Source organism: Prionailurus bengalensis, chromosome E4 (assembly GCF_016509475.1).
Source record: "Prionailurus bengalensis isolate Pbe53 chromosome E4, Fcat_Pben_1.1_paternal_pri, whole genome shotgun sequence".
NCBI classification, from domain to species: Eukaryota; Metazoa; Chordata; class Mammalia; order Carnivora; family Felidae; genus Prionailurus; species Prionailurus bengalensis.
In genome coordinates, this window is record NC_057360.1 from 1550342 (window position 1) to 1574260 (window position 23919).

At 56.2% G+C, this 23919-nt stretch overlaps 1 protein-coding gene across 1 annotated transcript; it reads right to left on the reverse strand.

The window, feature by feature from the left end:
• Window positions 1-433: 433 nt before the first annotated feature.
• On the reverse strand, window positions 434-23919 carry LBR (lamin B receptor). The gene is given in 15 exon segments (XM_043568527.1): window positions 434-2364; window positions 2509-2631; window positions 2729-2756; window positions 2758-2810; window positions 4273-4441; window positions 7747-7872; window positions 8687-8790; window positions 9429-9620; window positions 12637-12691; window positions 13933-14129; window positions 14829-15018; window positions 15744-15827; window positions 18356-18559; window positions 20258-20436; window positions 23814-23919. Coding segments are annotated over 14 exon segments (1851 nt in total). The 5' UTR covers window positions 20423-20436; window positions 23814-23919; the 3' UTR covers window positions 434-2203.

Below are 23919 nucleotides of genomic sequence, written 5' to 3' on the forward strand. Positions count from 1 at the left end.
TTTCCACTCGGAGGACGGCAGGGCGTGTCGCCTGCGGTCACGTACGACGCAACACACGCGAGGGGGTCCTCGGGAGCACTCTTCCCCGGCCCCGCGCAGGCTGCTTCCCTTGATGAGGCGTGGTCTTGTGGCTCCACCAGACCTCCTCCCACCGAGAAGGTACCTGGGCTCACCTCACCGACACAGGCCTCCCACGGCCCCGACAGACTCCCGTGAGAGTGTGACGGGATCTGAATGGCGCGGCCGTTTCTCTCCTCGCAAACAACCAGGACGAAACGCACGGCCACGAGCCCCCAACTAACCCCTCCCTCCCCTCTCCAACCTTCTGAGAGCCACGATGCAGGCAGGGTGGGCGGTGCTCACCCACGGGCTCCCGTGTCGGCCCCAACGATCCCAGAGTCACAGGCACAAGGAAGAGGCTCTGAGGCGCAAAGGCCAACATCTTTTTTATTTTCAACTTTATTTCCAACTTCAAACTTCATTATAAAACTTGTCAAACATGTCAAAAACAACTAAAAACAAATCAGAGCTGATATCCAGAAACTGCAGCACTATGTTGGTAAAGGCTCTTTTCACATTACCAGAGAAAGAACTAGACCTCCTCCTTCCTCCCCCAAAGCTTCGTTGGTGACTCGAGGACACGATGGGACACTCTTTCCGACGCAGGAGAAAAGCGCAAGAAAAGCTGCTTGCTTCCATCAGCGTGGAAGACACGAAGACCACGGGTGCGGGCGAGGGCGCCAGAGGCCGCCGGCGTCACCACCACGTTCACGGAGCAAAGTCACACACGGCGCCCACGGCAACGCAGGACAACACCGCGGACCGGTGTCTCGTCTACAAGATGCATCGACGCCCCAGACGCTCCGTTCGATCCCCCCCAGTTAAGATCCCGAGAACAATTTAAATACAATCTTTTAGTGAATCTGCTACTGGTCCGTTACAGGACAATTGATTAGGAGACTGCATCGACTAGAACTTCACAGCTACGGCTGCCCCGCGCACCTCTGTTAAACAAAAACAAAACTAAAACGGACCAATGACCAAACAAAATAGACTCTTCCCTTCAATTATCCGTAGATCAACAGGCTTCTAAAGAGGAGCGCCGCCCCCCGTCACGGGGAGGGGGAGGAGCGTTGGTGAAGACAAGGGACGTACGAGCTACAGTATAAACAGCGTGGCCTCACCCGTAGCAAAATCACGGTTTTATCTTAAAAAAGTCAAAAACGTACAAAAATATTAGCCCGAAGTGGCAAGTTTTCAAAAACCAATCTGTGTAAAAATGTTTAAATAGTGCTGTGACTCCAAAAATATAGATTCTAATTTTTTTTTCTATCTGCAACAGTTTATAAAGGCAAAACGGACACCTGCGCGTGAGGTAGCAAAGCCAAATCCGCCAGCTTTGGGTTAAGGAAAACACCCCTCCCGGGTCTTACCGGCATCTTTTAGACAACGTCAAGTGAATTCTAATGGTTTCACAATTTTTAATCGACAGGTATGACTTTATAAAATTTAATTTAAAACACTGCAAACGTTTTCGTTAAAAAGATCCTCAGTCCTAACGCTTACTTCACATTCAAAATACTGTACAGAGAGACCTGCAGCCCCCACATATCACATAAAATCTGTGTACTTACACTTTCCGGCGCAGTTCAGAAGCGGAGGGTAAGCGAACTGCTGAGGGTCTCCCTTCGTCTGCCCCTGCGAACGGCCCCGTCCCCGCTCACAGAGAGCACCGGGTCCCCGCTCACGGCAGCGGACACGGGACCCGAGTCCTCTTTCAAATCCCGTCGCCCACGAACGATTTACTTCAAAAGCAAGCGGACGCGAGTTCTCTTCACGAGACGTGGACGAGGCTCCACGGGGCGGCTGGTGTCACTTAGGAAACACGAGGACAGAACGAAACGGTCACGGCTGGAAAGTCCCGGAGACCCGCAGACGTCACCGGGATTGTCTCAGTGCATCTTCAAGGACGGCCCGTCTCCCGGCACAAAGCAAATCCCAACGACCCCCTTGTCCTCCGTCCGGCGTCAGGACCGAGCGGCCGCAGGCGTGGCTGCGTTAGAAGACCACCGGGCCCCCCCCCCCCCCACCCAGGTCCGGACTCAGAAAGAAAAGTAAGACCCCGTCGGTGCGACAGATGAAGACTCGCTCCGGAGCCTTCTCTTGGTCTCCCGGCGAAGCCGCGGGGCAGGCGCGTGGGCGGCTAGTACACGCGGGGCAGGATACGGTAGGGCACGCGCCGGCAGTACTGCTCCCACGCCAGGCCGTACCGCCTGCGGCAGTGGCGCTCGTCGCGGGCCTCCCGGTGCACCAGCAGCACGGCGAAGTAGGCGACATAGAAGTGGGGCAGAGCGTGGCCGAAACCTGGGTCACGGCACAAGCGTCGGTGACGTTTCCGGTCCCCACCCCCCCGACCCCCGCCAGCCCCGCCCCCCACCCTCCCCACCCCCGCCAGCCCCGCCCCCCCACCCCCGCCAGCCCCGCCTCGACTCTGCCCGCCGCGCTCACCACAGGGGAGGGACCACGCCAGGGCCATGAGGAGGTCACCCAAGTAATTGGGGTGGCGAACAAAGCCCCACCAGCCAGAAACCAGAAGGTCTTTTCCCGTCGAAGTGTGAATGGTTTTCAAATCTAGGAGAAAGTAAAAAGACATCTATGATCACCTCCAGACAGACGGACGTAAAATCCTTATGTGACGTAAACCTCATAAATATACACCCGTACTTACGTGCAAGCTTTGGATCAGCGGGATTTTTTCCGGAATGCGTTTTTCTGAGAATTTGCACGTCGGAAGATCACATATCCACAAACTGTAATGTTTTTAAAATCTCGTGTTAACAATTTAGATACAATCTAATATCTAAAAGCATCAGTGATTCCACTTGGGAATTCTGTGCTTTGAGGAAACTTCCAAAGTAGAGAATACTCTGCTCTCTTCAGGAACAATTAAAGGGGCGCCCGGGGGGCGCAGTCGATTGAGTGTCGGACTCTTGATCTTGGCTCAGGTCGCGACGTCACGGTTTGCGGGATCGAGCCCCGTGTCAGGCTCTGCGCGGACACTGTGGAGCCTGCTTGGGATCCTCTCTCTCCCCCTTTCTCTCTGCCCCTCCCCTGCTCGCATGCTCTCTCTCAAAATAAATAAACATTTTTTAAAAACTCAAACCCCCGTCACCTCAGGACATCAAGAGAGGAGTATCCTGAAATGTCACTACTGTACCGCTTTCCTCATCCACAGGGGGACACAAAACCAACCGATACGGTGCCACCCACACACGAACGCTAATCCGGCCCCGGTTAGAACCACAGCAGTACTGGGGCCCGCTGCTGCTGTCACACCCACGAGCCAGAACACGGACGCCGCCTGGATCCGAAGCAGGACGAGAACCTGCACGTACACGCACACATGGAATCCCCTGCCCGCCGACTGCTCTCGTCCAGATTTCAGAGCGTCAGATTGAGAGGCCCTGACCAACAACCGCTGGCCATGAGCCTTCGAGTCTGTCTGTCAGTCCCCCATAGCGTGGGAAGGAACGAGCCCCCGTCTGTTGCTGACCTGCAAACTACGCGGACCGCCTCGAGTGATACGCAGGAGCCGAACCAATGTTGAAACTGAACCCTAATTTTAACCCTCGCCTTAAATCTCCTCCCCGGGATGCCAATCAGAGCAGCAAAACTCCCAATATTTGGAGGTCGCGCTAATTTTCCTGCCCCGCCCCCGCTGGAGGCATTTACCAAACACGTCACGGAAGAGCCGCTCGTGACACTCAGCCAAGACCACCCGCGATGCTCCTCGGCTCCGGCCAGGCTGCCCTCCCCCGCTTCCGCATGTCACCCGATCCCACTTTACCCGCTACAGTTTACACTTCAGGTCGAGCACCCGCCCCCACCGAGGCCACTCGGACCGCCATTCCCCTGAGACCAGTCCCGACCGCCTCCGACACGGCCGCAGTGGGCGGCGGGCCCCCCACTTGTGCTCGTACGCGCCGCCCCGCCCCTGAGGGCAGTCCGGGCTGGCACGGCAGGACCAGACTCCCTGCTTTTCAAGACGCCCACCAAGAAAGAGCAGCCGCTGCAAAGAAAAACCACCCCAGGAACGAAGCACCCATTCTCTCTGCAGGGCAAGCGTCTCTTCAAATGACTCATCAAACCACTTACTTCACACCTGAGCTAATCACGTCCCTCTCCGAGGGCGCGTTGTGAATAGGCCCGTACGAGAGCCCAAGAGACTCCGTGCGCGACATTTGATCCACAGACACAGAGGTCGGCACTCACGTTTCAGGGCGATGATGAGAGAGGCCATCGGCCAAGACACTTCATTTGGGTGGCCGACCAGATAAAAGGCTTGGAAGCTGTAGATGAAGGGAACCCACACTAGGTCTCCGAACGCCAGCATGAACCCAAACCCGTCGTGGGTGATGTCCATGGTTGTCAACAGTGCTTCCTGTTAGGAAAGAGAGGGAAACGCAAATTTTAAGAACGTTTGGGGAGGGGGGCGGGGCCGCCCGAGTCGGCCGTCAGTCGGTTGACTCTTGATGTCGGCTCAGGTCGTGATCCCAGGGTCGTGGGATCAAGCCCCGCATCAGGCTCTGTGCTGACAGTGAGGAGCCTGCCTGGGATTCCCTCCCCCTCTCTCCCCCCGCCCCCCCCTCCCCGCCCCCCCACTACTCGCACACTTTCTCAACAACAACAACAAAACACTTGGGGAATGAAAATTCTGTGTTCCAAGTGTTCAAACAAAGCACCGGTTCACAAACGGATGCAGGGCTCTGGGAGGGCACAGCAGCTGCAAGTTATGGAAGAGGGGAGGGGCGCCGGGGGCTCAGGTCACAATCTCACGGTTTGTGGGTACGAGCCCCCTGTCAGGCTCTGCACTGACAGCTTGCTCAGAGCCCGGAGCCTGCTTCGGATTCTGTCTCCCTCTCTCTCTGCCCCTCCCCTGCTGGCACTCTCTCTCTTTCTCTAAAACAAATAAACATAAAAAAAAAGGCGGGGGGAAGAGGGGTGCTGGTTCCTGGGCCCGTGTCCCTCACCAGGTCACTTTGCCGCCTTCATCCCCGCTCACGGTACCCTCTCATCCCACGATCTGGAAATGACACGTGTCCAAAACGCCTCTCATGCTTCCCGCCTTCACCCGGGCCGTTCTCCGACCTCGGCCTCCGGCTCCCCAGTCACCCCCCAGCTGCCTCCCCTGGACCCCCCAGACGAGGCGCTTGTCGGATGCCGCACCCGCTCACAGTGGGCGTGCCAAGTCCTCACTCTGGCAGGGACCCCAGGTCTCCAGCTCGTCACCGTCACCCCAGCACGCGGCGCACGGCTGGCGCGCTACACAGTCAGCATTTTCGGCGTTTGCTGGAGGAATGTCGACACCGCCGGCTGCCCCGTATCAACCCCGCGCGCACCCGTCTCCCTTCTGATCACAACACGGGATGCCCCTGCTTCCCCCTCCGCCGATGATGCAGGAACAGGGTTTGACCCGCACACGCAAGCCGCCAGATATCACCGCTGGGCCCAGACACCTGCAGGCCGGACTCCAGATCGGAGACGCCACTGAGGTCAAACTCAGAAGGCCCGGCCCGAGGGAATGTCTAACCACCTCCAACCTCAGGCCACGCGGCTGACGCAGGACAAGCAGGGAGCAAGCTCCACTGAGGGGTCCGAGGCCCAGGTGAAAGGAAAAGGTGGGAACTCCAAAGACCCCTTTCTTCCAGAAAGCAAGCAAATGGACCATGGAATAGAAAACCGAAGTCACAACCTCCGGGCCCTCAGGCCACACTCAAGAGCACCGATCCCCGAGCACGATCCCCGTGCACACAGGCTCTCAGGACCTGCCATCCGATCTCCCGGGAGCCAGCAGCCTGGTGCACAGGACAGGAGCAGGGACGAGCTGTCGGGCAGCCCCTGCCTGGTCAGGCGCTCCCAGGACAGCCTTGCAGACAGAGGGAAGTCACTTCTATCTAATTACCGTCCTCCGTTCCCTCAGGTCAACCAACTAACAAGAAGGGGAGTCAGCCTCACTACCCAGCCACAGCCAGATGCCAGCGAAAATCATCAAGTCAAGCCCCTTTGTCCACAGAGCTGGGGCACTGATGACACACAGGGAAAACCACCCCCAACTCCAGTGCTCGACCCCCAGGACCTGCGACAAACCGCCTTCACAGAAATCAACAGAAGTCACCGTTCAGCGAAATCTCTGGAACACATGAATTTCTAGCGAGGGCCATGGTGACTCCCACCGCGTGACAGCAAGCTAGAAGAATTGCTCATCGCTGAAACGCCACCAGAAAGGAGTGTAAAGAGACATCTCTGTGACACCCAAGCAACAGTGAAGCATCACCGGGCTCCTGAGACGGAAGGTGCCGGCCCCCTGGGAGCTGCCGACTGCACCACAGTGGAGGACACCCACCCGCAAGTCCTCTGGGGGGGACCTGGAACCTTCTGAGGCCCCAGCGGCGGGTGCCCCACGGGCCTGCAGTTCTCAGAGCGCAGAGCCAGGAGCTTGACAAAATCCGTACCCCGGCTACTCGTAGCTGAGGTTTATTTACCTTGAAAGGCCCTGACCGAACAAGAGGCAGATTACGGAAATAGCAACATGACGCTTTCCGAGTCACCCTGAGCGACTCCGTGACCCGGTGCAGCAGCCAAGCCTCCGACTCGAGAGGTCAACACACTGTCGTGAAGACTGACTCGGACGTGGTGATGTAGGGAGGCCAGTTTTGTTTTTATTAAGTTTACTTAGAAGGCGGGGCAGAGAAAGAGCAGGAGAATCTCAAGCAGGCTCCACGTTGTCTGTACATATCCTGATGTGGGGCTTGAACTCACGAACTGTGAGATCATGACCTGAGCCGAAATCAAGAGGTGGATGCTTAACCGACTGAGCCACCAGGCGACCCTGATTTTGTTTTTAAAACCGGAAGAAAACTCAACTTGAAACCTGGAGGCACAGGTTACAAAGGTAACAGGAAATTGATAAAGTAAAACAGGCCTGAGGAATACATGATTTTTAAAGGGAATATATTGAAACAAAGATTAGGAAAATATAAACCAGTCTTCAAGAACTAGAAAACACTGATCAGACTTTTTTTTTTGTTTTTAACGTTTTACATTTGAAAGAGAGAAAGAGACAGAGCATGAGCAGGGGAGGGGCAGAGAGATGGAAACAGAATCTGAAGCAGGCTCCAGGCTCTGAGCGGTCAGCACAGAGCCCGACGCGGGGCTCGAACTCACGAACCACGAGATCATGACGTGAGCGAAGCCGGACTCTCAACCGGCTGAGCCACCCAGGTGCCCCGAAAACACCGATGACGTCTCCATGTGCCAGTAAGGGCACGTGTTAGGAGCTCAGCTTTACTTACACCCGTTTCCCTGGTTATCACGACTCCTCATTTAAGATGCATCCGACGGGAGCTATTCTGTACATTCTGAAGCACCACCACCAAAACACCTGCGCTATTTAAGAACCGGCTGCCGCCTGACGATCCAAAGAGCAGGACCCTAACTCCGTGCTGATCTATCCGTCCACGTTCGTTTGACACGGTGATTAAGAAATTAGGATTTATTTATAGGAACCGGACACACGCACAGATCTTAAATACTTCGCGCCAAGGAGCAGCTGATGCACACGCTCACCACGCCGCGTGGACGGGCGCCCCGCCTCCTCCCAGCAGCCCTCCTCACCCCGTGTCGGAGGCCGCCCGCCCACACTCAACGCCGCCAGACTCGAGGGCCTCTGCCCCTAAGATGCCTTACCTCGTTCCAGAGCGCGTCCACCACATACAAGAGCTGGAAACTGTTAACCAGAGTCATCGCTAAGGACGGGGCAGCTCGGTTCTGCAGCCTCATCTCAGCCAGAAGCATCGCCAGGTTCACCACCACCTACAAGAAAAGGGGCAGGTGCGGTCTCAGGGCGCCGCCCAGACCCGTAGCAACAACGGCGACCTGCAGGGGTGACGCCAACACCACGAACCCGGGAGCGGCACTCCGGGAAGGACCCCCGGTCGCCTCCCGGTACTCCGGTCAGAACTACGTCACTCACTCCAGTCATGAGGACGCGATGGCCCCTGACAAAGTACGTGACCGGCGCTCTGCAAATGTCACGGTCACGAGAGGCAGGGAAAGCCTCAGGAGACAAAGCTGAACCGCAACCACAGGCTCGAAGGGCCTTCGAGAGAGGGGCCCGGGACAGAAAAGGGCCAATGGTGGAGGAAGTGGGGGGGGGGGGGAGGCAGAAAGAAGGCCTGGGGATTCAGCTACTATCACTGTGACAGTGGGAATCTGCCGGGCGGATACGGACACAGGGGGAGAGCGAGGTGCCAAAGAGAATCCTGACTGTGTGTCTGCAACCCGCCCTCAGGTCTACGATTGGGTCAGAATGCATTTTCTTTTCTTTTAAAGACAGGGAAAATATATTTTTTCTCACGTGAATTCACCTACACGATCACCTTCCTACCTAAATGTACCGATATAAGCAAAATAAAACAAACTCTCCATCTTTAATCACCTGGAACAGGGCACCTTAACCCTGTGCACTCTACTTACGGGAATAACAATACCTGAAATACAGACTCATGGAAAGCTGTAATCACTCCTAAAAAAATACCACCTCCCACTTTAAGTTGTCTAAAAATCTTTTCTAAACACAAGACTAATTTGTACTCCTGAACTGAATTTAAAAACAAAGAAGACATACCCATCCAATCAATCCAGGGCGCAATTCACAAAAGTATTTGAGGTCAAAAGTACCGATCCGAGGATTCAATTCACGGCCGATGAAGAAATCATAGATGGCATTTCCTGGAAAGGGAAAAGTTCTTACCCAAACAGTATGGCAACAGTGAGGCTTTAAAATAAGCCCTGCTGTCTACCGTCCAGGGTCCCAATTCAGCCTCTCAGGGAGCCTGGCAGGCGCCGGCGTGGGCAGATGGGCAGAGGCGAGGACCGAGGAGGCCGGAGGGTGCCCACCCTGGCTGGAAGCAGCTAGGCCCCTAGGGCCAGGTGCCCTGATTTTAAGGGAACTGGAGCTTTTTTTAAAACAAAGACTCACCATTTTTTTAAAATAAGCAACCTGAGTTTTTAAAATATTTGAATACTTGAAGGTCAGAATCAACCAATGTATAATCTCTGTTATTTTGGGTCGTTTTAAGGACGTTTATGAGACCAAAAAAGAAAACTGTCATAAACTGTGATGCTAAGTTACTACAATGTCAGTTACTATAATAAAAAAGTTACTAAAATAAACTGTCATCAAGTGACGGAAAAAGGAACAGAGATGAATAGGAAAGTCGGAAAAAATAGCGAATAGATTCTCTCCCTTTAAGCGCATCTTCCTTCCCATTTTTTTTCCATCCTGTTATTTCTTCCTCCTCATCATGGCTGTGACCTGGAGCTGGCGGGGGGGGGGGGGTGGGTGGGGGTTGGGGGGGGGTGTTTACCGGAGCTGGAGGGGGCCAGGGCACCGGGAGGTGCCCCTGCCGCCCGCACCGCCAGGTAGACACTCAGGCCCAGGGAGAAGGCGGCAGCGGCTAGCGCGAACTGAAGGAAGTGGCCGTACACGTAGTGCAGGTCCGCGCCCCAGAAGACGGCTGCTCCTATGACCGCAGACGTCAGGAGGAGAGCACAGAACCCTTTAAAGAGAAAGAGAAAACGTGCACGTGACACCCGGGCTTCGCAAGATCCATACCCTGAGGAAACACCGCAACGTTATCGCTTCCGAGCTTACTCGCACGAGTCGGGCTCAGAACACACGAGCGGGCAAGCAGGCAACGCCCCGGTCTTCGATACAGACGCTGGATCCCTCATACGGGTCAAGTATTTTAATTTGTTTTTGAAGTTTATTTATTTTGAGACAGAGACAGCGCGAATGGGGAAGGGGCAGAGAGAGGGAGAGAAAGGGTCCCAAGCAGGCGCTGTGCCCACCTTGGAGCCCGATGTGGGGCTCGAACCCATAAAACTATGAGATCATGACCTGAGTCAAGACAGGAGTCGGACGCTTAACCAACTGAGCCACCCAGGTGCCCCGGGTTTTCCAATATTTTAATAGTTCATATGCTATTCGTTTTCACTGTGAATCATCAATATGTGCTTTTCATGAAAACAAAGCTAAAAGTGCACAGAAATTCACTATTAAACAGCAGAGAAGAATCCCAAAATTCACATAATCCTAACCTTCGAGCCCAAATCAGTAACAGAGCTGTGCCCAACACACAGACACACACACACACACACACACACACACACACACACACACAATCCGCGGGGCCATCTTGGCAGTTACACCAGTGTACTTTTACCTGAAACGCCTTACCCGCGATGGTTCCAGAAGATCCTAGCTACATCCCACCTCCCGGGGAACAGATCCCAGGACCCGGGCCTCAAAGAGCCCAGTGCGCACGGGCCATCGGGTCACAGGCAACTCCCGACTCCACGGCGCCCGGGAGGCCCGGGAGGCCCGCGCGTGCCCGGCCTGCCTCTTCCGCGAGCCAAAGCAGGCGTCACGCGTCCGGAGGGAGCGCCCCAAGAGCCGCCACGCTCGGATCGACAAGCAAACAGAAGAGAGGCGGCCGCGGCTCCCGCACGGACTCTAACACGGCGGCTCCCGTGCGGCACTGCGCAGTCTCTGGGCCACCGTCTAAACCCGCCTGCGCCGCAGGCCAGGTTTTGGCCCTAGGGTAACTCCGAACGGTTGTAACTTTCCCTTCAGCTTTTTAAACCATTCGTTTACTCTCGTAAAATGTATGAATGTTACAGGAAAACGGCAGCAGACGGAACAGCTTCCTGCCCTGTGGCCCACGGGCATTAAAATGAACCCTGCACGATGTCCTGGGCGCTTCCTGTGTGAGGGGTAAAATCTCACCAACAGAGACCGAGGACGACGGAGGCAGAGGAACCAGACGGGGAATCTGGAATCTGAAAGCGAAGGACCGGGCAGCTGGTCCACGGGCCGCCATCCAGCTGGCGCCCTGTCGGAGGGGCCACGGTCCCTCACAGTCCCTCCCAGGGGACTGAAAACAGAAAGCAGGACCTTTTACAAAAGAAGGCAATCAGCGCCCAGGAAGAACCCACAAAGGTCAAGAGACCAGAGGGCAAGAAGAACCTCCCCACCGTCCCGACTCAGCCTCACTGGTTCTAACAGCAGCAAATCTGGTAAAAGTTTGTAAACGCCCGACAGCGGCAAGTGAGTGTTAAGCACCCACCACGGCTCGGGCACTGAGCTAGGCTCGATGTTTTCCACACGGCACAAAAGGCACCTACGGGATCTTCAGCTGTCCTTTGAGAATCCAGCAGAAGGACTTCACAAAGCAGGCGCTAAATAAGCCACAGGATAAAGTACCCACGGTTAGAAAGGTAAAAAGTGACAGGACTGGGGTGCCTGGTGGGGCTGAGCATCTGACTTCGGCCCAGGTCATGATCTCACGGTTCGTGGGTTCGAGCCCCGCACCGTGATCTGTACTGACGGCTCAGAGCCCGGAGCCTGCTTCCGATTCTGTGTCTCCCTCTCTCTGCCCCTCCCCCACTCACGTTCTGTCTCTCTCTCTAAAAAATAAACATAAAAAAGAAAAAGGAAGCGATAGGAATAGGATTGAAAAGGCCAAGAATGAGAATGTACAATGTAACTCCCAAGGAAAGGAGGACAGTCTACACAGTCCTGTTAAAGTGGAAAACCCTTTAGGGAGAACTCTCCTAAGAGTAGGGCAGCCGTACCCGACGGAGGTACAGACCTGCCCGGTGCTCACAGCCCACAAGCCTCCTGCAGGCCAGCCCCCTGCCCGGCACCAGGGGTCCCCAGGGACCCACAACCAAGGCCCCCGGCCCGGGACTGTCGGGGAGGCCCATAAACAGGACGATGGGGACAGAAAGAGAGCACTGGGTCACACAGGGGAACGTGGAGTCACCAGAGCGCACCCGAGACCGGTGGAACACCGAACGCTATCTACCCTGCAATTAAAATAAAATTAAAGGGGCGCCTGGGTGGCGCAGTCGGTTAAGCGTCCGACTTCAGCCAGGTCACGATCTCGCGGTCAGTGAGTTCGAGCCCCGCGTCAGGCTCTGGGCTGATGGCTCAGAGCCTGGAGCCTGTTTCCGATTCTGTGTCTCCTTCTCTCTCTGCCCCTCCCCCGTTCATGCTCTGTCTCTCTCTGTCCCGAAAATAAATAAACGTTGAAAAAAAAAAATTTAAAAAAAAATAAAATTAAATTAAATTAAAAACTAAAACTAAGAAAATACATAAAAAGGAGAGAAAGGGACCCGAGGGCTCCTCTGAGCAGAGACGTGACAGGAATGACGCAGCTGCCACAGGACACTTTGGGGACAGTTTTCCAGAAAAAGCACCGTGGACCCAGCCAAGTGACGCCAGAGGCCAGGAGCCGGGGGGTGAGGGGTGGGGGTGGGGGAGGAGTGGCTGAGAAGCCGGAACGGGCCTCCCCAGACCGTGGCGGTGACCCAGGGCGATAAAATACAAACACGGCGACCGGTGACCGTACTAGGACAATGAAACCGCGTGCCAGGGAGAAGCGACGGGCGCCGTCCCCGCACCCACACCCGCACCCCCCCCGCCCGGCTGGACCCGGCTCCCACGGGTGGCGGAGCGCGACGCGCGCAGGCTTCCTGCGCTCACTGGTTGGCGTGAAAACAACAACTCACCGTTGAGTCTGTACTTGAGCCTTCTTCCATCAGCAAGGGGCATTCCTTCCACAACCTCAAAAAGAAGAGAAAGGGATTTTCTTCACCTAAGACTTTAAACAGCCTCGCGTCCCACGTCGTCGTCGATTCCCACACGCGGGAGGAGAACCAGGACCCCCGTAGGGAAGGCGGCGGCCAGCGGCAGGCGTCTCACGGGCACCCGCTCGCCGGCGGAGCCGTTCCGCCAGGATGTCTCCGGCACGCGCCCCCGTGGTAGCGGCGACAGCGGGAACGGCCACCCTCCCCCGCCCCCGCGTGCGCCACCACCGGCTCCGCGTACTTAAAACCCTCTATGATCTCGTCCACCGCTCGCTCCCCACCACTGAGAAAGCAGAGCAGGCGCCTGCGGTCTCCCGTCGGCGAGGCCCCCGTGCGCCCGCGCCCCACCTAGCCGCGGGCGCCGCCTCGTGTACTTGTCGCTCCTCTACCTACACAGGTGCACATGCTCGGTCCCTCAGCCGTCGCACGTGATCCTTTATCTCCAAGAGACCGGGAGCACTTCGCGCGCGAGGAGCACTCCGTCTCTCCGTCGGCAATCGCGCACGGCACACCCGCACCAAAGGTGCTCGACAGACACACGCCTCCCACGAGAGGAGTCAGAATGAAACCCTCACTTGCCCGACGGCGGCCACAGCTTGCTCCCCAAAATAACTATTCAGAAATGTCTCAATTCATCTTAAACACGAAACACCAGGGGCACGTGGGTGGCCGGGGTTAAGCGTCCGACTCTCGATTTCAGCTCAGGTCACGATCTCACGGTCCGTGAGTTCGAGCCCCGCGTCGGGCTCCGTGCCGACGGCTCAGAGCCTGGAGCCTGCTTCTGATTCTGTGACTCTCTCTCTCTCTGCCCCTCCCCTGCTCACGTTTGTTCTCCCTCCCTCTCAAAAATAAATAAACATTAAAAATTTTTCTTAAGGGGCGCCTGGGTGGCGCAGTCGGTTAAGCGTCCGACTTCAGCCAGGTCACGATCTCGCGGTCCGTGGGTTCGAGCCCCGCGTCAGGCTCTGGGCTGATGGCTCAGAGCCTGGAGCCTGTTTCCGATTCTGTGTCTCCCTCTCTCTCTGCCCCTCCCCCGTTCACGCTCTGTCTCTCTCTGTCCCAAAAATAAATAAACGTTGAAAAAAAAAAAATTTTTTTTTTTAAATTTTTTTCTTAAAGAAAAATAAAGATACAAACTGAGGTCCCTGGAACTCGGGAGCTTATCAGTTGAGGAGGGAGGAGGTCCCGGGACAATGAGCCCCACCAGCAGAAACTTACCTTCCCGACTGGCAGCAGGTAGAACAGAGCCTGCATTAAAAACCAGAGGATGTAGACCCCAAACACTCTGGTTTCCCACAAATCCTGCCAGGCCGGCAACGGAGGCGGGAAGTTCAGAAGACTGGGCTCCTTCTGTTTACACATCAACAGCAACAGGCAGAGGCAGGCGGGCAGTCCCAGCATGATGAGAAGCACGCCTGCAGACAAGGCTTGAATTTCAGTCCAGTTTATCTCGCTCTGTCAAGACCCCTTGGGACTTCTGAAGTCAGAACTGGAGCCTGGCTAACCCCTGAAAGCGATTTCTAACGGGCCATCACAGACTCCTGGCTGCAGCTGCCGTGCCCGGTGGGCAAGTGCCGTGGCCACTGAGGACATCAGCCGCTAGCCAGCACCGGACAGCTGCCCTCCGCCCCAGAAACCAGGTTCCAAAACGTGTCAACTCCATCCACTAGGGAGCAGACAAGTTGAGATTCCAGCAAGCTGAAGATCAGAACATCTAAAACCATCAGCCTCCTCTTTTTTAAAGAAGTAAAGCACTCTATACACCTAAGTTTCTAACAGAACAGATTCCCACGTAGCAGGTGCACAGATTCTAGGCACCTCGGGACACCGTCTCTCACAGACCCGCTAGCCCACAGGGTTTGCTTACAAAACACGAAGCAATTAAGCCATGCAGGACTTGGAACCGGCCGAAAGTATTTTCTTTTACTAGCTCATAGGTCGTCACTACTTTCAATCACCGCCCACTTACTAACAGCGAGCGCGGGCCCCCACCCGGCTTGTGACCTGGCCGCCTCACATACCTCCCGAGAAAGGCCTTTCCTTTGACGCCACTGCCGCGATGGCTCGTGCCCCCACCGCCCCCCCCTCCGCACCAAGCAGGGGGCGCTGCCTACCAGGGACTCCCCCAAACTCCAGGTCCTTGGTCTGCGTGGCTGGAGCTTGAGAGGTTTTCAGCAACGCAGATCTTGTCGTTGTAACAATGTTTTCTTCCTTTGAGTCCATCGCTTTTATCTCTTCTCTTCTAGGACGCAGGCTATACTGTGTAGATACGTAACTACGTTCCTCTAACAGATGGAATTTCTCCTAGTTGAAAAATAAAAAACACTAACTATTTATAGTCAATAATTATCAGGGTGCCTCAGGTGGCTCAGTGGGTTAAGCAGCTGGACTCCGGCTCAGGTCATGATCTCACCGTTCACAAGTTCAAGCCCTGCGCCGGGCTCTGGGCTGGCAGCTCAGAGTCTGGAGTCTGCTTCCGATTCTGTGTCTCCCTCTCTCTCTGCCCCTCCCCGCTTCATTCATTTTTTTTCTCTCTCTCAAAAATAAACTTAAAAAATTTAAAAAACATAAAAAATAAACTTATGGTCAGTAATTATCATTAATGCCATCGCATTAACTAACTCAGGATCTCAATATAGCCATCTACTAACAAGAATACGTTTGTTAAATTATGTTGAGCCTTAATTTAAGGACGGAATTTTAGAAAAGATTGTAAGAAAACACTGGTTTTCAATGTGATTTTTTTTTTTAACTTACTTATTTTCAGAGAGAGAGAGAGCAAGTGAGAGAGACAGCAGGGTGGGGGCACAGAGAGGGAGACAGAGAATCCCAAGCAGGCTCCGCACTGTCAGCACAGAGCCCGACACGGGGCTCGTACTCATGAACCGTGAGATCGTGACCTGAGCTAAAACCGAGAGTCGGACCCTCAACCGACAGAGACCCCCCCAGGCGCCCCTCCAATGTGATTCTTGAGGGAAAGTCACTGTAACAAAGAGAAAAAGTGGGGGGAGGAACGGGACACCTCGCACCTCAGCGTGTCTGTGAGGCATGCCACCCCTCTCGGTGCGCTCAGTCTCCCCGTTGTATCTGCTGATGCTATTTCCAAATGGCTTCTAAAACGAAGAAGACGGAATATCGTGAACTTAAGAAAGAATCAGACCTCATTAAACAGAACATGATGTCCGAATGTTGTTATGAAATCAAGCAATAAAACAAAGATTTTCACAGCTTCAACTCTGAGGGATTTCAGCATACTTTTGTTAAAAAGGAAGAGGATTAAAATCGATTAGAATTCCCCAATCTTTAAGTGACTGGATTTGACAATATAAATTTCTACACAAGATCTTTCATTTTTTAAACACAAGCAGACTCAATGTTATAATGCCATTGTTCAAGGGCAAACACTAATAATATTCGCTAGGAGTTAGATAAGGCAAAACTCAGTTAGTTCGTTCACTGGTTAGGAAAAAGGGGGAAAGACATTCACTGGCCCAAAACAGCCACCAAGGCGAAATTAACAAGCAGCAGGCACTGGGGAAGCCCTGCCCATGACCCACAAACTGCCTCCTTGCTGGGTTCCGGCTGCCTGGTTTCTACTGAGCCCCGTGTTCTCTCTGCCTGCCTGTGGGTCCCCGGCCGCGAACCTGCACCCTCATCAGGCAGCGGAGAGCATTTATTGCACCGAACAGGGGAAGTGCATCAGCTTGCAAAAGACCTTCCGGGCAACGCGTGGCTGAAATCTGTCACCGAGCTCCCGTCCACATCGCTGATAACGTTATCACACTAATAAACCAACAGGAGAAAAGCAAGTTAAAAATGCAAGTATGTCCTCGGGAGGCCCACTGGCGAAGGACGGCAGTGATGTGGTGTCAGATTCTAGCTCCAATCAAAGCCAGACTGAGCGGTGAGAAAGCTCAACGTGTACCTCAGTTTACCAAAGTGCCAACAAGCCGCTCGGCAAATACCTCGCTCTCCGCGGCACGGAGCGACAGCCGTGACCCCGTACTGCGGGAACTCTGCCGGGTGCCAGCTGACAGGACGCTCACGCAGTGAGGCAAGTTACTGCGAAAGGTCACGATGAGGCACCCACGGCAACAAGGTGCGGTGACTGTCACAGCCACACGCAGCACAGCGATGGTCTTTCCCGGGCAACACACCGTCCTCACTCCCGCGGCGGCTCCGTGGTGGCCCCGGGCTCCGCCAGGGAGGAACACGGCCAGCCTGCAGCCCTCGGGTCACCAGGACTGGAGGAAGGTCACACTGCAAGAATGTAACGGGCACTAAATGCTACAAGTGAAAATGTGACAGAAAGCGGCACGCGTCACCCGCCTGGTAAGGAGAGCCGCCGTCGGACGGAACGTTCGAGCTCACAAGCAATTCTCAGAACGCGAGGTGGAGCGGTGGGCGGACGCTCTTTGGCCATCGCGTTGGCCAAAAAAAGAGGCCAATTATGGTAATTCTCAGAATGAGAAAATGGGCATCACACGCTAGATAGTGGTATAAACCTTGCGCAAGCGATCTAGCAGCGTGTATTAAAGGCCTCAAACCCGCACTACTGCCGGCCTGGCGGTTCCGCTTTTAAAAATTTATCTGAAGGAAACATCAGATGTTGTATAAGCATATCTGCTCACCACAGTGCAAATTTAGAGAAGAGGCTAAAAGCCTACCCACAAGGCATTTTAACAATGACGTCACGTCTGTAGAATCTGTGGTCTATCCAAACAATACCATACGACAAAAATGACGTACAAAAATATAACGTAGGTTATTCCCAATATATTTTAAAATTTACAAATCTAGCTTCAAAACGGTGTGTATTTCATCCAGCTGCTTAGGGTTATTAAAAGTCTGTGTGCCTTTTACCCAGTAAAGAGGTAACATTAAGTGAACAGAATAAAAGATCATGCTTATTCAATTATTTTTCTTAAAAATCACTACTAGGGGCGCCTGAGTGGCTCAGTCAGTTAAGCGTCCAGTTCTTGATTTCGGCTCAGGTCACCGTCTCACGGCTCATGGGACCAAGCCCCACCGATAGTGCAGAGCCTGCTTGGGATTCTCTTTCTCTCTCTCTCTCAAAATTGATAAATAAACTTTCAAAAAGAAAATCATTTCTATTTAGCCTGCCATCCGAGACAGCCACCGCACAGGGGCCTACAGGCTTGCACAACGACCTTTCCAAGCTTCAACTCGGAAAGCAACTCCTTTGAAGTTACCGTCGTGGGAGAGAAGTCAAGGGCAATGACACTGACAGACCAAGAATGCGTTTTTAGAACCCAGTGACGTCCCACTGTCCTTTTATACGTGAACATCTATAAACTGTAAAACTTTTTCAGTTCGAGCTACAGTCCTCCTCCATTTCCAACGTGAACACTGCTCTTTTTTAAAACCACAATGTTAAAAAACACAGTATCTTTTAAAACCACAGCACTCTCGTAACTGAACCTTCTTTTCCACCGGTCACCAGAGCCTCGCGCTTCCTACCCTTCCCGACCCCCGCGTGAGGGTGTGGCCTTCCCGAGCCGTCGCGTTGGATGGGAGGTCCCTTGCTGCAGGCGGTCTGGCGGCACGGCACGGAGGGAAGCCTGCTGGGGACCCGACCCCGGACGAGGGCCGAGGCCTCGCGCGAGCCGTGTGCACCCACCAGCACGAGCGGGGTCAACTTCACTTCCAACACTTCCTTCCTCATCTCCTTAATGTCGGCCTGGTGCGAGGCAGAGGCGGATCGGCGGGAGCTTCGGGGAGGTCGGCCCGGGGATCGGGAGCGGGACCTGGACCTACTCCCCCGGCGTCTGGAGGGAGAGCTGGAGGCTGAGCCGCTCTTCCTTTGCCTGAAGGAAGTCAAGGGCTAGAGAGGGACAAGAAGGCACAGTTTTACCACGAGGCAGACCCGGTACCGTCGGCTCTGAAACCACCCCGGGCCTCAGGCCATCTGAGCGCCCGCTGGGCCCGGCCAGTGACACGCGGGACCCTTCTCAGAAGGCAGAGCCACGCGGAATGACCGCGCCTAAGCCAGCGAGCCGTGTGCTTTCCAACCGCACAGACTAGAAGGGCTCCCTCCAGCCCACTGGGTTAACGGGTGATGGGACCGGGACGGACGGCAAGAAACTCGGTCCTACGATTTCACTCTGGGCGACACGCACAGGCAGGTCTGGAAAACGGGCGCGAGGTGCATTACGCTCAGCGACGCCGCACCCCGCCCTTTCCTCTCCCACCTGAGTCCCTGTGGCCCAGGACGGAAGCGTGGCTCGACACTTTTTAAATGATTGCAGACAAGAGCAGAAGGAAAATGCAACTTTGTGACACCTGAGAACCCCTGAAATTCAAATGTCAGTGTGCACAAATGAAATCTTATTGGAACACAGCCACGTGCACCCACTCCCGGCCTGCCCTGCCGGGGGCGCGCTCACGCTGCGGAAAGATGGGCCAGGAAGCCTAGAACAGTTACTATCTGCCCCTGTCTTCAAGAACTTTGCCCCCCCCCCCCCCCGGGCCACAGGCCACCGGTTCAAGACCGTTTCTTACTGACCTGTGACAAAAAATGAAATCGAGAACAGATGTGGAGAAATTTTTATAGCATTTTCACAAAGTAATTTTAGGCTTGTTGACTCTAACAATAAAAAGTTGGGGCTTTTGGGCGCCTGGGTGGCACAGTCGGTTAAGCGTCCAACTTCAGCCAGGTCACGATCTCGCGGTCCGTGAGTTCGAGCCCCGCATCGGGCTCTGGGCTGATGGCTCAGAGCCTGGAGCCTGCTTCCGATTCTGTGTCTCCCTCTCCCTCTGCCCCTCCCCGTTCATGCTGTCTCTCTCTGTCTTAAAAATAAATAAACGTTGAAAAAAAAAATTAAAAAAAAAAAAAAAAAACGTTGGAGCTTTTACTCTGTATGTCTTTTTCTCCATCCGAAAATAGAGCCATCTTTCCGGTACTTTACATATGATTTCCACTCCTGGGATCAGATCATTTTGAGCCCAGGCGCTCACAGACACGCCGAGAAGCCCCGGGCCAGACTTAAGTCTAATCAGCGTCAGTCTCCTGATTAAATCCTTGGTGGTCAGGACGAAGCCCAGACCCCTCCAGTTCTGCTCCCGTTTAACCCACTCCTCACCCACCACGTTCTTGGCCCTCTGGGTAACCACCCCCGTGCCCTCCCCCACCCCCCCCACCCCAAGCCGTTGGCATGCCGCCCTCCACCCCGAGCTCCCTGTGTGGCCTCGGCACCTGCCCAGGTGTCCCCTGCAAGCCTGAGACTGGGACCACCCCCCACCTCCATGCACAACAGCACCGCCCGCCAAACGATCCCCACCCCCCACCCCCCCCCCCCACCCCCGGGGGAGAAGACCCATGGAAGGTCTTCTCCAAGAGGCTGGGAGCCTCCCGGGGACAAGCCGCCGTGCGCAGCCGTGCGTCCCCAGGGCGGACCCGGCGTCCGACCCAAAGCCGAAGCGCGGCCCTGCTGGGGGCCAGGTCGGACCGCCCTGAGCTCAGCCACATGGCGGCCCTTCCCGCACCGCGTGACCGCCTCTGGGGGAGCCGAGGGGCACGCACCTTGATGTCACTCTCCTTCAGCTCGAGTTCCGTCCCGTCCTTGTACTTCACGGTGTAGAGCTGGGAGCCGCTGTCATGGCTCAGAATTTCAACTTCGTAGTAAAGCGAGCTCCCGGGCCAGCGACCCCGTACCACCTCCCCGTCGGCGAACTTCCGACTCGGCATCTTCGAACACCAGTCTGAAAAGTCGGAAAGGAAACGCCGGCGTCACCGTGGACACGCTTACGTGGCTCTTCCTTTCGCAGACTGAACACTCATTCACGACCTCCCCAAACGCTTAACTGGCCAAGATCTTAGGACCAGGAAGGCCTCTGGAGGGGAGGAGTCCGACCCTGAAGTGTGCAAGGTGTTAAGCGGTTTTCCCAAGGACAGAAACGCAAGCAGAGCTGGGACCCCCAGAGGCTGTTCTTTCCGCTGCGCGTGTATCAGCTGGAGTCACTTTACCCAGGATGACCTCGCCACCGTGCCACTGTGGTGCCCACCAGGGACCCACAGCAGCAGGATGCAGCAGGACACGAAGGCACCGCGCGGCTTGCGCTTTGCACAACACTTTTGCGCCCAAGTGACCGGATCACTTGTTATACAACAAGGCACGGCCACAAAGGATGGCTTTTCTGATTTATAAATTCCCATATAGGGCGTGTGGCTCAGTGGGTAGAGCATGCGACTCTTAACCTCGGATCGTAAGTTCAAGCCCCACGTTGGGCATAGAGCTTACTTTAAATAAACAGAGAAATTCGCATGGTCTTACAAAGGCTTTAAAGTGTATTTAATTTCTAACACATTATCTACATGAAATACAAACCCTAAGAAACCAACCCTCTGGGAAAATCACGGATGTACAATTAACATTCCTACAACCCACCAACAAGGAGAGAACTATTTCCAAATCCGTGGCGAATAGCAAATTTGGGGTTCTTTCATTCAGCCTTCGTCTTACAGCTGAAGTCCCAAATGCATCCCAAGCATGTGTCACCCCACGGCCAGCCGGGCGGACCCCCACCACTGTCCTGACTCCCCACCCCCACCCGCCCCCGCCCAGGAAGCCCCGTTCCTCGTTGGAAACCTCACACAGTCCGGGAGCTGTGGGCCCCCCTTCCTCAGAGCTCACCCGGCTGCAGGGTGCCTCCAGCTCTCAGGACCGGCAGGTTCCCCCGGTCACCCCAGTACCCCCCACCCCCAGCCTTGTGTCACCTGCCAAACCAGCTGGGCCTGGTCTGAGCAGAGTCACCTTCCCCCCGCCCAACTCGACAACCCCGCCCGGCCCGGCCTTCTGGGCCCACGAACACACACCCCTGGCCCAGCTCCTCCAGGGGTTCAGGAAGGAGAGGGTTACGTTACCCCGCCCGCCCCCGGGGGAGAATCTTTCATAAGTGCTGCATTTCTTCACTGTTAATCGCCTGAGAAGGTACTTTACAGGCCTCGGTTGTTTAGAAAGAGAGCGGCCAGGTGGGCAGATGAAAGAACCCAGCAGCATACACTAGTGATTAGGGGGCGTCGGGGCTACGTGTGAGCTGGGACAGCGCCCTCTGCCCAGCACCGGCCGAGATGGCATCACCTGGCACTGGATGGGGCGGGGAGAGGGGCTAGGGGGTGAGGTCACAGGGGTCACACCTGGCTGAGGACTCACGGGGAGTGGGCGGAGCAGTAGGGAAGCAGGGGGCAGGGGGCAGGGCACATCTCAGGGCACGGAGGAGGGGCACAGAAAGGAAGGTGACAACAGCCAAGTCGGCCTGTTTCAACACTTAGGTCAAGAAAGAGGAAGGAAGTGTGCCGTCTCTTCTGTTCTCTCGCACCCCTCCCCCTCCCGGGAGCCCCCCCCCCCGCCCCCACCACCACACCCCGGCCTTGGCTCTGATTCCCTGATGTGGGCCACCGGGGCCGAGAGCCGGCACTTTCCACACGAAGATGCCATTCGTGTCTCCGACAACACTTCACGGACCTGAAACACACAGCCCCCCCGACTTTTAACAGAGGGTTTGTAAACAGGCCCGTGAGCAGACGCAGCACCTTTCTGAACACTTACTTACCTTCTGTTACCTGGTTAAATACTCCGGGTTAAACTAATTAAGCTATGCAGTGGATACGTTAGGTCCCTAAGCTTAATTAAAAAAAAAAAAAAAAAAAGACAACTAAGATTTGGGACTTCCAGCAACATTGGGTCTGGTGGCTGAGACAAAAGGCTGGCCAGCACCCCCTCGGGACACCACCACCTTGTCAGCAAGTGCTCCCAAAGATGAAACCAGAAAGGTCTGTGCACCTGCGCTGCGCACGCGTCCTCCCACCCCTGTGACCCCGCAGGCCCGTCCCAGTAGCACCTCCTGGAGGAGAGCGGCCAGGACGGGACACACGGGCCTCTCTGCCATCACACACGGAAAGGCCTCCCTCCAGTGTGAAAAGAAAAACGCTGTTGACCGAACACAAAGTCCCCAAGCCACGTGCTTGCTAACTTCACTGCCAAGGCGGCCCCAAAATGCTACCATTCTCGCACAGGACAGCGGGCTGGCCGCAGAGCAGGTGCTTGCAAGGGTCTCCCGCCCTCCTCCGCACCCTGCCACGTCCCACCCGCCCCGGCAGCTGACCGCCTCCCTCGCACAGCTGGGCCCAAGGCAAACACCGGACCGCTCCCAGAGTGACAGAAATGTCCAGAGGGAAGGCCCGGCCGCTGCTGCTCACCCTTCTCCCTCCTCCGGAGACAGCGCTCGGCGACTAAGCGGGGCGGCGCAGCCGGGTCTACACACCGGGCCCTGCTCACAGCTGTTGCCCGCGTAACCACCCTCGCTCTGGTGCAGGCGGCAGGTGCGCGCGCCCCGTGCAGGCCTCCCCGGCCAGCTCCCGTCCCCCCCCCCCCCCAACCGCCGGGCCTTGTCGGGGGCTCCTTCTGAGGCCTTGAAACGGTGAGAACACAGGATCCAGCTGTACTGAGCAGGGGCGAGCAGCCCGCATCACCTTCCCCTCAGGGCCGGGGGCCGGGGGCAGCCAAGCCGGAGGGCATCCCGGTACCCGCTGTCCCCCGTCCCGCCCGCCAGGCTCCCCCATCCCCGCCGGCGCATCTCCCGTCGCCCCCGGGTCCCCCGTCCCGCCAGGCTCCCCCATCCCGGTCGGCGCACCTCCCGTCCCCCGTCCCCCACCCCGTGTCCCCGTCCTGTCCGCCAGGCTCCCCCATCCCCGCCGGCACACCTCCCGTCCCCCCGTGTCTCGTGTCCCCGTCCTGTCCGCCAGGCTCCCCCATCCCCGTCGGCGCATCTCCCGTCGCCCCCGTCCTTGTGTCCCCCGTGTTCCGCGTCCCGCCCGCCAGCGCACCTCCCGTCCCCCACCCCGTGTCCCCGTCCCGCCCGCCAGCCTCCCGCGTCCCCGCCGCCGCACGCAGGGACCCGAGGCCCCACCGCCGCCCTCCCGGCCGCCACCGCCGCCGCGCGCCCAAAATGGAGGGACGCGTCCTCGATTCGGATCCACGGCGGCTGCACTTCCGCCGCGGCCCGGCCGACCGCCAGCAGCGGAAGCCGAGGCCGCGCCCCCGCCCCGAGTTGCCGAGAGGCGGGCGCGAAGCGCTCACCTGTGCCGGGCTCCTGCGGGACACGAACGGCTCCGGGACAGTCGCCGAGCAGCACCGGCGGCGGCTCCCGCGCGCACGACACCGCCCCGCCGCGCCCGCGCCCCCC